The sequence below is a fragment of the Canis lupus genome, chromosome 27 (genome assembly GCF_003254725.2).
Source record: "Canis lupus dingo isolate Sandy chromosome 27, ASM325472v2, whole genome shotgun sequence".
In the NCBI taxonomy this organism is placed as follows: domain Eukaryota; kingdom Metazoa; phylum Chordata; class Mammalia; order Carnivora; family Canidae; genus Canis; species Canis lupus.
This window is the reverse complement of record NC_064269.1, coordinates 2,407,600-2,422,243: the sequence shown is the minus strand read 5'-3', so window position 1 is coordinate 2,422,243 and position 14,644 is coordinate 2,407,600. Positions and strand designations below refer to the sequence as shown.

Below are 14,644 nucleotides of genomic sequence, written 5' to 3'. Positions count from 1 at the left end.
CTAACTGAATGTCTGCTGAACAAATGTGTAAACTGACCTCGGAATGGTCACCACTTTCAACACTAGTAAGATTATGTCTGCAAGGTCCTTTAAGATCAGGTGTCGCTTATGCATACAAATTAATAAAAATAATGAACTTTACTTCCCAGATGTGAATAATTTCAGAGACCTGCAGAAATTTAAGAGGAAATCACTTATCTGACCACACCGCAGTCTGAGATCACAGAAAATTTTATTGTAGAAACACCAGAAATGTCAAGCCTTTCAAGGTACAACCTTCAACCAGGAAATGATGAAGTCACAGCACTGTGGAGCCCATCCGGTACCCCAAGAGAATCATGGACTTGGAGGTTGTGTTAGGATTTAGCAAGCAAGCGAAGGGGACTCTCCATCTTAGAAGCAAGGCCACCTTCCCCCTCTCAAGGCCTGCTCCTTGGCAGACGGCTTCCCCTTCCTGTCCCCTCCAGCACGTCACCAGCGCCTTGTGTGAGGCCCGAAACAAAGGGTCAGACTTGCAGGAAGTGCTCAGTCACTGAGAACACGAGGCAGAGGGAGTCAGGAAAGGGCACTAAGCTTCCTTACAAATAACAGGCAGCTTCCGGACTGGTCAGGATTGAGCCCTCCCGAGACCCACGCCTGATCCTCCAACACTTCAGGGCCCGATCGATACCTGGACACGACAGTGCCGGGCTGCACGAGCTCAGACACCTGGACAATTCTCAGGAGGGCCATTATGGAGCAGAGTCCAGGAAGGTCCAGGCTGCCAAAGAGTGGAGGAGGCACAGGAGACACCAGAACTCGATGGCTTGCCCGCTGACTCCTCTATTCACGGATAATTAGTCCTCCCGGTGGACAAGGCCGCTCACACTCTGAAATACTCTGCTAACCCAGAGGACAATGCTTCTTAAGACAGAGAATCAGAATCACGACCATGACTCAGAGGTGTCTGACGAGGACAGCAAATCCATAGGATCCATTGGCAAGAAAGTGTGAGGCTAACAGACCAACAGCAGGAACGGGTCCACGGCACAGGGACTCCTCTCGCCAAGCTACTGGGCCCAAGGCCTCACTGTTGGTTCCCTACGGGATGGATTGTTGTCCATAGGGCAGCCCAGGTGCAAGAAAGGGAGCCTGGGGGTGAGAAATCTGGTGTCCTTAACATTTACTCCCGGCCATCTGCTTTCTAGATACTCTACAGGCTTTTCTCTCCATCGCTAAACTGGGCCCCGGGGTGTCCCCAGGGGCAGGAGCGGGCCCAGAGGAGTGGTCTGGCTGTGACCCTGCGCCCTGGGAAGACAGAGCTGCTGGTGGGGGTTATGCACCTGCTCCCCCCCCCCCAGCTTGGACTGTGTGGGCAAAGCTGCGGACACCCAGGAGGGAAAGGGGAGGGGGGCTCAGGGAGGGCGCGGGGGGGGGACAGGAGGGGGTCCCTCTACTCCAGGATTCGCCTGTGGGAGGTGTTGGTGGAGGTCTGGACGATCTGCACGCGGGAGGAGCCGCCGTACTTGCTGCTGCCCCGGCCGCTCCCTCCGTAGCCCCCTCCGCCCGCGTAACCTCCTCCGCCGCCCCCGCGGGAGCCGCCGCCGCCGCCGGCTGCGTAACCTCCGCTGCCCCCGCGGGAGCCGCCGCCTGAACCGCCTCCGGAGCCGCCCCCGTAGCCTCCGGAGCCTCGGCCCCCGCCGCCGCCGCCGCCGCCGCCGCCGCCACTGCCGCTGACGGTCGTCTGGCTGCTGTGCACAGCTGCGGGGAGAGGGCGGTGTCTGGCTGCCGTGCACAGCTGCGGGGAGAGGGCGGTGTCTGGCTGCCGTGCACAGCTGCGGGGAGAGGGCGGGTGTCTGGCTGCCGTGCACAGCTGCGGGGAGAGGGCGGGTGTCTGGCTGCCGTGCACAGCTGGGGGAGAGGGCAGGTGTCTGGCTGCCGTGCACAGCTGCGGGGAGAGGGCAGGTGTCTGGCTGCCGTGCACAGCTGGGGGAGAGGGCAGGTGTCTGGCTGCCGTGCACAGCTGCGGGGAGAGGGCGGGTGTCTGGCTGCCGTGCACAGCTGGGGGAGAGGGCAGGTGTCTGGCTGCCGTGCACAGCTGCGGGGAGAGGGCGGGTGTCTGGCTGCTGTGCACAGCTGCGGGGAGAGGGCAGGTGTCTGGCTGCTGTGCACAGCTGCGGGGAGAGGGCAGGTGTCTGGCTGCTGTGCACAGCTGGGGGAGAGGGCAGGTGTCTGGCTGCTGTGCACAGCTGCGGGGAGAGGGCGGTGTCTGGCTGCCGTGCACAGCTGCGGGGAGAGGGCAGGTGGTGTGGCTGCCGTGCACAGCTGCGGGGAGAGGGCAGGTGGTGTGGCTGCTGTGCACAGCTGCGGGGAGAGGGCGGTGTCTGGCTGCCGTGCACAGCTGCGGGGAGAGGGCAGGTGGTGTGGCTGCTGTGCACAGCTGGGGGAGAGGGCTGGTGTCTGGCTGCTGTGCACCGCTGGGGGGAGAGGGCAGGTGTCTGGCTGCTGTGCACCGCTGGGGGGAGAGGGCAGCCCGAGCCTGGGTAGGAGAGCAAGGCCCCACCTGCGCCCCCTGCAATTGGCCTCAGTCCCGCTGCCTCCTGCATCCTTAGACCCCCTCCTCCCACCCCCCATCCCTCCCACCACCTCACCATCCCCGCAGCATCGTATCAGACTTGCAAAAAGACACTTTGGAGGAAAGGATTCCCATTTTCCAAGCAGTCTCCATAGGACAAAGTAATGTCAGGACCCGTTTTCATGATCCATAAACCCTTACGAGTTCTAAGCTGCTACTGATTCGCAGGTCTCATAAAAATTAAGATAAATAAGAGCTAAAATCATAATAATTGATTTCAGTGCATTTCTCTGGGCTTTTGTGGTCAGTTTGCTCACTGGGGGTCATCGTGCAGGCCTGGAACCTAAAATGCTGACTGCGGTCCCTCTGGCCAAGCCTCCCGGGCCCCGCCTCCGCCAGCCCCCCACAACCCAGGGTCTGGACCCTGCGACTTACAGATGCTCACGTGGCTCTGCAGCTCCCCTGACATCCTGTAAAACCAAAGCACACGCATCAGCCAGACCCACAAAGGCAGAGGGAAGGCACTTAACAGCCTGGAGACGCGAGGAGCAGAGATACTCGCATGAAGTGAAAACTGCCTCCAACCTTTAGGGAAAGCTGGGGGCACAGGCCAAGCCGTCAGGGAGTGTGGGGCGACACGGGGTTTTAAGCACTTTTCCGAAGCCTTTTGGCACTGGCTGCCGTGGCTTAGGTTGGGGCACAGGGACATTCTCAGCCTGGGCCACCAGTCGTCGCAGAAAAGGAAAATTGTTTTCTCTCCGAGTAGCCCCGCTGCTCCTGCTGCCGCCGGCGCTGGGCCCCCGGAGCGCCCCCCACCTGCTCTCCTCGCCCTCCAGCAGCTTGCGGTAGGTGGCGATCTCCACATCCAGCGACAGCTTGGCCCCCAGCAGCGCCTGGTAGTCGCGCAGCAGCCGGGCCAGCTCCTCCTTGGCCTGGTGCAGGGCGTCCTCCAGGTCCCCAAGCTTCTGCCGCGCATCCTGAAGGGCCTGCTCTCCTCTCTCCTCCGCGTCCGAGATGGCCACGTGCATCTGCTCGATCTGCGCGGAGACGGGCTTGAGGTCCGGGAGCCCCATCCCCCGGCCGTGGGGCGGCGTGTGGGTGCAGCCGGGGCGCCCTTCTCACCTGCTTCCTCACGCTGCTGATCTCTGCCTGCAGCCTCTGGATGGTGCGGTTGAGCTCCGTGATCTCCAACTTGCTGTTCTTCAGCTCGTCTCCGTGCCTGCCCGCTGACACCTGCAGCTCCTGGTACTGTGGTCGCAGGCAGCGTGGCCGTCAGCCCGCTGCTCACCGCCAGGCCCTCGCGGGGACGGTTCCCAGGGGTCCCCCTGCCCCCACTGGGGCTGTGATACCTGAATACACCTCGCTCCCCTACCGAACCCGCCTCATCTGAGCTGCGACACCACACACACACACACACACACACACACACATGGTCCTGGTCAAGCCTCCCTCCTCTCACCAGCCTCTGGGCCAGACCCGCATCCCAGACAGACGCAGCTGCTCCTGGCCGCCCTTTGCGACCTGCCTGTTCTGTCACCTAAGCCTTACGCCTGGCCGTACCCACACCGGGACCCCTTCACTTTTGCCACCACGCCACATCCCTTCCACCCTTTTCCAGGATGGTTTCCCTGGCAGCCAGGACCTCGTTTCCCCAGAGGCCCTCAGCATGCCCCGTGATTACTCCCATTCTCCTGTCTCTGTCATTTCTGTATCTACACGGGCCCGGCAGTAGGAGCCACGGGCAGGGCTCTGGAGGAAGCACGGGGGGGGGGGGGGGGCTCAAGGGAAGCTCTGCCTTCTGATGCTTTCACTGTTGACCATCTGCCTCCCCGGTCGGAGGCAGAAATCCACGCACTCAGAAGGCCTGCCTGCAGGGCAGCGGGACGGAGGCCAGCCAGGAGTGGAGCTGAGAAAGCACGTCTCAAGGCTAGACGTTCCTGATGTAGGGACTGACCTTTGACCCTTAACTACAGTGATGCTAGATAGGTGATAGATGATTGATAGATAGATCTTCCAAAGTAAGAGAAAGATGATGGAAGTTCTGGGGGCGTGTGGTCTGGGGTACCGAGTCTAGGTGGAGGAGCAGCGGTGCTCACCTTAGTCTGGTACAGTGCCTCGGCCTCGTCCTTGCTCTTCTGTGCGATCAGCTCATACTGGGTTCTCACCGCATCGATGATGCTGTCCAGGTCCAGGAAGCGGTTATTGTCCATAGACAAGATGACATTGGTGTCGCTGATGTGGGTTTGCATCTGGGACAGTTCCTGTAAGGTGTCACCACAGGGTGACTCCCTCCACTCTTCTCCTGGGGCCTCAGTTTCCCCCTACCGTCCCCTCAAGTCTCTCTGAGGAAGCCAGAAGCCTGGGCCAGATGCAAGTCTTGGGGAGGGTCCTTTGAATAGTTGTTGCACCCCAAGAAGTACCTTAACTAAAGGTAAAGGCCCCCAGACCCAGTCTCTGGGGAGAAGAAAGGAGCATGAATTCAGAGCCCCTGTAGGCACCACCTGCCCGTTATGCCTCCCCTGTGCCCTCTCTCCAGGCCTTACTTGGCTTGGCCGCCGTCTTGGGTTGGGCCCTCTGACAGGCAGACTTGCTCCTTGAGAAATACATGAGCTCTCAGGGCAAGGATAGGACTCTCCTTGTGCAGCCGCTCACTTACTCTCGAGCCTGAGCTCTACCACTGACTAGCTGAGTGACCGAGCTAGTGACTGAGTTTCTCAGCTCTCTCAACTCCAGAATGGAAACCAAGACGTGGCAAAGCTCCTAGCACAGCATCTGGCCCAGGGTGGACATGAACGATAGTGGGGCAGGGCCAGGGGTGGTAGGAGCATATTATCCCTCACCACGGCAGGCCTCATCCTCCTTCTCTCTAGGATCCACACTGTCCTGTCCTAGAGGATTCCCCAATAGCCCCAGCCCTTCCCAGCACTGATGAAGAATTCTGGTCGGTTTTATCCCTGTATGTCCCGGGGATTAACCTCATTTCCAGGTAGAATCAAGGGCTGCTCCCTCTTCTCCTCCCTCAGGACTCTCTCTGCCTCCCACCTCGAGCACCCGCACACAGGAATCCGAGCACCGGGGGTGGGGAGGCTGTCCCCAGTCCCACAGAGTTGAGATGACTGAGGAGCGGAGTCCCTAGTGGGTCATGCTGGGTTGCAGGCCTCCCCCTCCAGCCGCCCATACCCCTTGTGACCCGTGAGGAAAGAGAAATGTTTCTCGCGAGGACTGAACTCACCGTCTCAAATAAATATTTCAGGAAATTGATCTCCCCGAACAGAACATTCACCTTGGACTCCAGGTCTACCTTGCTCATGTAAGCAGCATCCACGTCCTGAACAGCAAGCAGAAACAGTCTGATTTACTGCCTAGGCATCGCCTGCCACCAGCTCACTGGGAGACCTGGGCAAGTGGCAAAGCCTCTCTGGGTTTATTTCCTCATCTCACTCAAGTGAGGGACCTGCAAAAACCCTGGCTTTCCTGGCCAGAAGGAAATGTGACACCAAGCCCCTCAACCCAATCAGTGACACACAGCACCCCGCATCCCTCCTCGGGCCCCCAAGGCTGCACATAATTGACACTCAAAAGGCATCAGTTGATTGAACTTCATATTCGGGACTGTGGAGAGAGAAGCACGCAAGGAAGCCTCAAGATTCAACGTCGCTTTCAGCCTTAACCCCTCCAGGGCAAGGGCCCAGCATTCGGGCCACACCCTCCACAAGCTGCTGCCAGCGGCCACCTGTCCACCCCTTGGTCACACAGCATCCCCCAGGAGTTGCTCACTCTGCTCAGCCCCTGGACCCCACAGTCCCCCTGGGACCACCCCCACCCTTCACCTTCTTCAGGACGACAAAGTCATTTTCAGTGTTGGCCCTCCGGTTGATTTCTTCCTCGTACCTGTGGGGGGAGGTAAGAAGCACAGGTGGGCTGCAGAGGCTGAGCTTGGCTCCTTGGGATTTCTCCCCACAGCAGGAGGCTTGGAATGTCCCCGACTTTGGCTCTCCCCTGCCAGGGCCTGCCACTCCCACAAACCAGCCACTGGAGCCAGCTGCTGGCCTCCCAGGTCAATAGAGGTACAACAACCCAACGTGGAAAATGCAGAGCCACATCGGACACTCCCAAAAGGTCCATTTCTCTTTTAATGTTTTACCTTTGTAAATTCGTTGCACTCATTTTTAACAATTGAGAACATAAATAGCCACTTATACTAAATTGTTGGTTTGTTTGTTTTTAATTTAAGAGAGAGAAAATGAGCAGGAGCAGGGGGAAAGGCAGAGGGAGAAGCAGGCTCCCCATTGGGCAGGGAGCCCCATGCAGGGCTCCATCCCAGGACCTGGGATCCTGACCTGAGCCGAAGGCAGATGCTTAACCAACTAAGCCACCCGGGTGCCCCTACTAAATTGCTTTATTTTTTTTAAGATTGTATTTATTTATTTCTGAGAGACACACAGAGAGAGGTGGAGACACAGGCAGAGGGAGGAGTAGGCTCCCTGTGGGGAGCCCGATGTGGGACTCGATCCCAGGACCCCGGGATCACGCCCTGAGCCGGAGGCTGACACTCAACCTCTGAGCCAGCCAGGCATCCGCCTAAATTGCTTTAGAGAAGAAAAAGGTCACCTACAATTTCGCCCTCCAACACCTTCTGGTGATTGAAAGAATTTCATCTTTCCCTTTCTCGAGTCACACACTCTTGACTCTCTGGCGCGACAGAGTGATGGCAAGAGTAGCGCCCTGTACCCCTAGCCGGTGGAGGGAGAAGCCGCTCAGCTGCCAGCACGGTTCAGGAGCAGCCGATCTGGAATTAGACGAGTCTTGCCATCCCCACCCCTACGATGAACAACAGCTAGTGCTTAGTATTTGCAGGCACAGGCTGGAAACTCATTAAGCGGGATGTCATCTAAACAAGCGGTTCTCAAAGTGCGGTCCCCCGGCCACCGGCATCAGCATCCCGCGGAAGCCTACCAGAATGCAAACACTCTAGTCCGATTCTAGGCCTGCCCGACTAGCCTGCTGCACCCCGAAGTCTCAAAGCCCGGATCTGCCAGTCAAGCAACCCAACAGGGAGGGAGGGTGCCTGCCATCCCCACTCTACTAAGGTGAAAACTAAAGGCTTAGAAAGACGGGCTTGCAAGCGGCTAGAAAGTGGCAAAACCCTCTGGAACTTGGCTCCTCTGGCTCCAGCATCGTGAGGACAGTCTGCCCTTCTCCACCTACTATAGTTGACAGCTGACTGGCCCCACCATCCTAGCAGAGCTGCCACATGCAAGACGGTGCCCCCCGCGGTTGCACCGGGGGACCCTGGGCACCCCTCCCAGTGAACACTGGAGCAGAACGTCTTCCCCTCAAGCGTTTCCCTGCCGTGCTTCTCCCCGACCCCTTTGCCCTGCCCGGGGCCTCACTTGCTCTTGTAGTCCTCCACGACATCCTGCATGTTCTTGATGTCTGTGTTCTGGCGCATTTGCTCAGCGTTGAGAAAATCCACCTGCCTCCGCAGCTCACTGATGTAGTTCTCCAAGACGGGCTCCAGGTTATTGGTCCGAGTAGAGGTGTTTACTTGTTGCAGCAGCTCCCACTTTGTTTGCAGCACCTGGTTCTGCTGCTCCAGGAATCGCACCTACGAGCAAGAGACTTCCAAGTTCGCCCCCGGCTGTGGATCCCAGAAGCACCCCCATGGGTAGGAAGATGGGCAACCACACAGCATATCTGGGCCCAGAGAATTGAGGTGGCCCCTCTGGGGATCAGAGAGCTTCCCTTTCTGTGGGACCAGGACACACAGAACACGATGTGGTTTCTGATGGTTGACCAAGGGCTGTAAGGTCAACTTGTCTAAAATCACCCCTAATTTACTAAGCTAACTCTGGATTTGAAGGCAAACCACCTCCAGTGAGGTGCCCTCTCTCCTTCATTTACAGCCACATACACCACAGAGCTGTCTCTCCCACACTCAGCTTATCCGTGCCAACGTGAGGCAATGGCGATGCAGAGCATCTGAAACACTCACACATCCAAGGCTTATTTCTCTTTGTGGCTGAAATGCTTTATTTGATGGAGGAGAGGAGAAAATAAGAGGGAAGAAGGTATTTGACTTAGAATATTAAACTGATTTCAGAGCAAACCAGCCTGGGTGGCCCCGTCCTGCGGGCGCCACCACCTCCGCTGCCTGCCAGTGTGTGTTTCAGGAAGGTTCCCCCCCCCCCGCCGCCTCACTTAAATGCTGACTCAGCATTTTAAAAATAAATGTTCCCACTTTTTATTATTTTTTAAGATTTTATTTATTCATTTGAGAGACAGAGAGGATGGGGGTGCAAAGGGAGAGGAGATTTTATTTATTTATTAAAGAGAGAGAGCACAGGTAGGCAGAGCAGCAAGCAGAGGGAGCGGGAGAAGCAGACTCCCTGCTGAGCTAGGACCCCGAAGTGGGGCTCAATCCTAGGACCCTGAGATCATGACCTGAGCCGAAGTCAGATGCTTAACCAACTGAGCCACCCCGGTGCCCCTGTTCCCAGTTCTTAAAAATGTTATATGATGCCTGCCCATGCCCCCAAAGAAAGGACTTCGGGGATGTCCAGTGTTTGGGAAATACTCACGTTGCTATTCCCTTCATTAACATTCAATGACACAGAAAATGGAGGGAGGACATCATCCTATAGCCTCACTCTCTCTTCTCCTGAAACTGGGCACAAAGGTCAGGAACAGGGTCCAGAGAGCTGGCTGGCTGGCTGTGCAGACCAAGTGCATGATCATGATCAACCGTTACCTTCCCTCTGCAGGTTGCCCTCGGATGGAGCCTCCCTTCCCATGCCTTAGGTGAAGATAAAGGAGGCCTCTATGCTTTGCTCAGGTGCAGACACACACACACACACACACACACTCCAGGATCCTCCTGGGACTTGTGTATGGGGACAAACCCAATACTTTGTGCAGTCCGAACAGACCTGAAGACATTCCCCTACAATGTGGCACCAAGGAGGTTGCCCCAAACCCGTGGCCCTAGGACTGCCCTGCCAAGGGGCCAGCCCTTATTAACCTCCTTGGGATTCTGACTCTAGGCTGGGAGATGCGCCCGGTGAACACTATTCCCCATGGCTCATTTTTCGTTCACTTCATCAAAGCAAGAGCTAAGGCCGGCAGCCCTCACAGGTTATCTCAGCTTGGAACACTCCCGTGGGAAACCCCTTCCGCCTGGCTGAGTTTTGCTCTGGCGACACTGCCAGAAGGTGGACACATCAAATGGACACGGGGTCTCAGCTCTGTGCTCACTGCTGTGGGAACTGAAGGAAAAAGATCTCATGGGCCCACGAGGAATTGCCACGTCGAACAATGAGGGGCAGGTTAACCAGAGCACCTGTCCCCCCACGCACACGGCACCTCAGAGCACGTCGGCAAAAGAAACCTTGGTTCTTGTCAGGCCACCCAAACTGCAAAGGCAGAGACTGGCTGCAGGGAGTGCCAGGGAAATTCAATGGGATTTAATCTCTAGAAAAATCACTGAAAGCTGTTTGTGATTTTTTTTCCTGGGCCCCCAAACACTCCTGGGCTGTGTCCCATCAGCACAGATGAAACTTAGCATCATGCTGAGCTCACCTTACTGGGAAAAGCACACCCTTCCTCGGCCCCTCTCTCTCTTGCTCATGACCCTTCAGCCCCCAGGACCTCCTGCTCCTCCAGCAGCCCAGATCTTCCCAACTTTTTTGCCTGGCTAAGCCCTATTTCCCTTTTCCATCTCAACTAAAGTGGCACCATCTCCCTGGTATCTTGCCTTCATAGCCCGAGGTCCTTGCCCTGGAGCATCTAGTGTGATTTGTTGTCACTTGGTGCTGTTTGAGCACATCCGTCCGCTCCTGGGGGGAGCCTCAAGAAGGCAGAGCCATGTCGGCTTCATTCTCCTGTGGACACAAGGTGCTCAGACCCATGGACACACAGTGCCCAGCATAGAGAAGGCAGTTCATAAGTATCGTGGACTAACGCGAAGGAATTTGGAATTGCCTCGGAGTGTAGACAGCTATCTCTCTGAATACAATGGAAACTCCTGGAAAGCAGGGATTTTGTCTGTGTTGTTCATAATTGAATCCCCAACACCTAGAATGGTCCCTGCACATGATAATTACTCAGTTAATACATGGTGAACAACAAATTGAGGTATCGGGCTTGGACACTTAGTAGAAATGGATGCAAAGGACTTTGTAGAACCAAAGACAAGGAAAAGGGACCTCAGGAAGGAAAGGGATGGGGTCTATCTCTTCCCATGGGGACACCTTCCTGGCTTTGTCAGCTGAGCTTGAATGCCCTGTGCCGGGGGGTGAGTGGCCTGGATACTCTACACTCGGAGACATGTAAAATATATAGTGTGTGTCAAATGGCCTTAAGGACAATGGAGAGAAGTAATACAGGGTTGGTGGATATGGATGTTGATGTGGGGGTGCTAGTTCAAAAAGGAAGATCAGAGAAGGCCTCATAAGATAGCGGCATCAGAGAAGATCTGAAGGAGATGAGGGAGCAAGCCAGACCATTCTTGGGAAGGAGGAATTCAAAGCAGAGGGATTGGCAAGAGCAAAGGCCCTAAGGCAGGCATGGGGTGCTGGAGGACGCAAGGATGCAATAGTGTGCTGATAAGCAAGAGAGAAACAGGACAGGAGGCCCCGGGGGGAGTGTAGGGTCACTGCAGACAGACTGTACCCTAGGGAGCTAAACCCCAGCTCTGTCTGTTCACTAAACCTTGCAGCTTGAGAGCTATTCCACCCAGTGGTGGCAATGTTGCCTAATTCTCACAAATGCAAGCCAGGGGTGAGCAGCAGCTGTGGGGCAGAGGCCAAATCACACAGGGCCTTTTAGAATCTTGGCTTTTATTCCAAATGAGATGAGCAGCCAATGGAAGATTCAAACAGAGAAGTGATGTGATGTTTTTTAAGGATGGCTCTCGTGTGGTTCTGAGAATGGACTATATGGGGTTGAGGGTGAAAGCAGAAAACCAGATCAGAAACTAGAGTCAGAATCCACTGCAGTAGAAGCTTTCTCCCTTCCAGCCAGGCCAGAGTCCTCCTGGATGAGGGCTTTTTCCTCATGGTCATGACAAGCCATCCTCTTGGGGAGGGACAGGTTGCCACAGTCTCCTGCAGCTTGGCCTCTGCCCACAGGCCATGCCATTAGATGCAACAAATGTCTGATATTAATGGCAGAACCACAATCAAGTGAGTCCCGGGAGATTGGCTGTCAATAGCCCTTGGCCATTTCACTGACCTCAAGCCCTCCTGTCTCTCAGCTCCTCCTTAAGCTAAGTCTTGGCCTCCAGTGGAGTCTCTTTCACCTGCCACCCCCTTGCTCCAGTGAAGCCCTCCCAGCCCCTGCCAATGCCTGAGGTATGATGATGTTCAGCCAAATTTCCCATCCAAGGTGATCAGAAGTAGCCAGAAGCACTTTGCTCTATTGAACTCCTGTTTGGCTCTCTTTTGGCCTCAACACTCTTATCCCTCCTCCTCCGGCTCACACACTCTGTCCTCTCTGTATACCTCAGAGACTGGGTATACAGCCCGGTGGTGGGTTCCAGCCCTGATTGATCTGCTGTTAGACCACAGGTCAAGATCTGGCCTCAACACTGAATTCCTGTGGGTCTGAAGGATGGTCACTTAGTATCCAAGGGCCTTTATGCCCCAGGGTGCTTCCTACTACATCCCTAAGAGCAAAGAACTTCCTGGGAAGCCTACAGGGGCTACTGTGCCTCCACCTCTGGACGAAAGGAAATGCTGGAGGAAGGTCTTTACCATAGTTCTTTACCATCTAGAAGCCTCTGCTTGCTGATTTGGCTCTGGACTGGCTCTAATCTGAGGTTTAATTAGGGAACTAGGGAGAGCGGCTACAATGTCCCCATCTGGTCCATTCTTGGCCTTGAATGAACTAAAACAAGGAACTCTAATAGAATCCTACTGAGTATGCAATTCACTTTAGCCCTCAGTGATACGCTCAGGGCATTCGCCTAGGCTGTGCCGTGGCTCCTTGAGGACAGGACTTGTGTTCTAGTCACCCTGTCATACCTGGCACTCTATCTGACATATAGTAGATGCTTATTAAATGTTTGTCGGATGGATGGATGGATGGATGGATGGATGGATGGATGGATGGATGAGTGGGTAGATGGGTGGATGCATAAGTGGGTAGATGGGTGGATGGACGAAGTGGGTAGATGGATGGATGGATGGATGAGTGGGTAGATGAAAAGTGAATAATGATAAATGAAAATGAAGTCACTACACCATGTATTTTTTTTTCTGTGGGGTATTTTCACATTTCTTACCTGGTTTCCTGCCAAAAGGAAAAGATAAAAATAAATCCCCTCAATAAGTCAAACTGAAGCCTAATGAGATGAATGCTTTCTCAAGGCCCCAGAACACATACTTGTGGAGGTGATTGTCAGCCCCAGACTGAGACAGCACCAGGTGGTAAGAGGTGGCAAAGCACAAGGCCCTCTCGGGTATTTGATCGGGGGCCAGAGACCCACCTGCCTTGAGGTACTCACCTTGTCAATGAAGGAGGCAAACTTGTTGTTGAGGACCATGATCTGCTCCCGCTCCTGTGTCTTGACTCTCTGAATTTCAGGGTCCACCTCCAGGTGAAGTGGCTCTAGGAGGCTCTGGTTAATAGTCACCTCTTGGATGCCCCCTGGGGGACAGGAAGGACCAAAGCCCCCAAGCCCAAAACTGCTACCCCCAAAACCACCTCCTCCAAAGCCACCTCCTCCATAGCCACCGCCTCCAAAGCCACCGCCCCCAAAACTTCTGCCCTCCGCCTCCAAATTTCCCTCCTGCTCCCCCACCCTGGCAGAAACCACTAGCACTTCTCCCCACTAAGCTAATGGAGATGCTTTTATTGCCTCCCAGGTTGTAGAGGCTCCTAGAACCAAACCCCCTGGCGTGGCTCCCATACCCACCACCACCACCACCACCACCACCACCACCACCACCACCACACCTGCCCCGGACCTGACACACAGACCCCACAGCCCGACTCCCACCACCAGAGCCTGCAGAGGAGCCAGTGCTGTAAAACCGCCTGCTCCTAGAGCTAAATGCTGACCGAGAGCTAAATTGGCGGCTCATGGTTGCTAGAGCATCCAGAGAAGTAGCCAAAAGAAAAGTCCCAGCTGGAAGGAGGCAGAGACCCAGGAGGGAAAGAGCTAGGACTCCTTTGACAAGAGATCTGGCTCAGTCCCTATATATACATGTGCTGGCTGGGCTGGGCACTTTCCGAATCCTGGGAGGGGAATATTTATGTTTAGTTGGCCTGCCAGCAGCATCTGTTTAAAGTCTCACACCTATGAGTTGCAGAAATTGTACTGTAGATAAACTTCCCCAACTTGATCATTTATCATTCATCTCTTGCCGCTTAGAGATCAGAGTGCAGTGATCTCTCAGGACCGAGCTGCTGGAAACTCCTATACAGTTTCCCCCAAATCATTAGCTGATATAGCTGATACCTTCCTAAGAAACTCCACCATTGAGATGTTTGTCTAGGGGTGTGACCAGGAGATCTGGGGCGACGCTAGGGGTTGTCTAGCTGCCTTGTGCTCACAGCTGGGACACAGGTGGAGACATCTACTGCCATAGAATTACCCTGGTCGGATGAAAGTTTTGTTCTGGGCTCCCCTCCCCCTGCTTCTTCGCCCTGTTACTATTTATCACCACTATGTGCACCCCAACTTTTAATCACATGAAAATATGATATTGTGGTCATTGAGTGCAAGTGAAAGCTGGGGGACTCAGCCCAAAACTGTTCACATTTTGCTGGGTGCATCTTGTGCTGCTCTATGTGCCTCGGGCTCCTCCTCTACAAAGCAGATGAGGACCTGTGTCGCTGAAGAGCTGTGGTTTCAGATGCATTGGGCATCCACCGGGACTGAACATAGTCTTCTAGACCAAAAGGCAAACTATCGTAAAATCTTTTTTTTTTAATTTCCAATGTATTTTAGACCAATGTTTTTGTAAAATAAAATTTTTTTTAAGATTTTGCTTATTTATTCATGAGAGACACAGAGAGAGAGAGAGGGGCAGAGACACAGGCAGAGGGAGAAGCAGGCTCCATGCAGGGAGCCCGACGTGGGGCTCG

General features: G+C 55.0%; 1 protein-coding gene across 1 annotated transcript; it reads right to left on the bottom strand.

Annotated features, from left to right (window-relative positions):
- Window positions 1–215: 215 nt before the first annotated feature.
- On the bottom strand, window positions 216–13,749 carry KRT77 (keratin 77). Its single transcript, XM_025458799.3, is given in 10 exon segments — window positions 216–1,740; window positions 2,990–3,024; window positions 3,371–3,591; window positions 3,677–3,802; window positions 4,651–4,815; window positions 5,787–5,882; window positions 6,385–6,445; window positions 7,948–8,162; window positions 13,059–13,325; window positions 13,327–13,749. Coding segments are annotated over 10 exon segments (1,806 nt in total). The 5' UTR covers window positions 13,639–13,749; the 3' UTR covers window positions 216–1,432.
- Window positions 13,750–14,644: the final 895 nt, after the last annotated feature.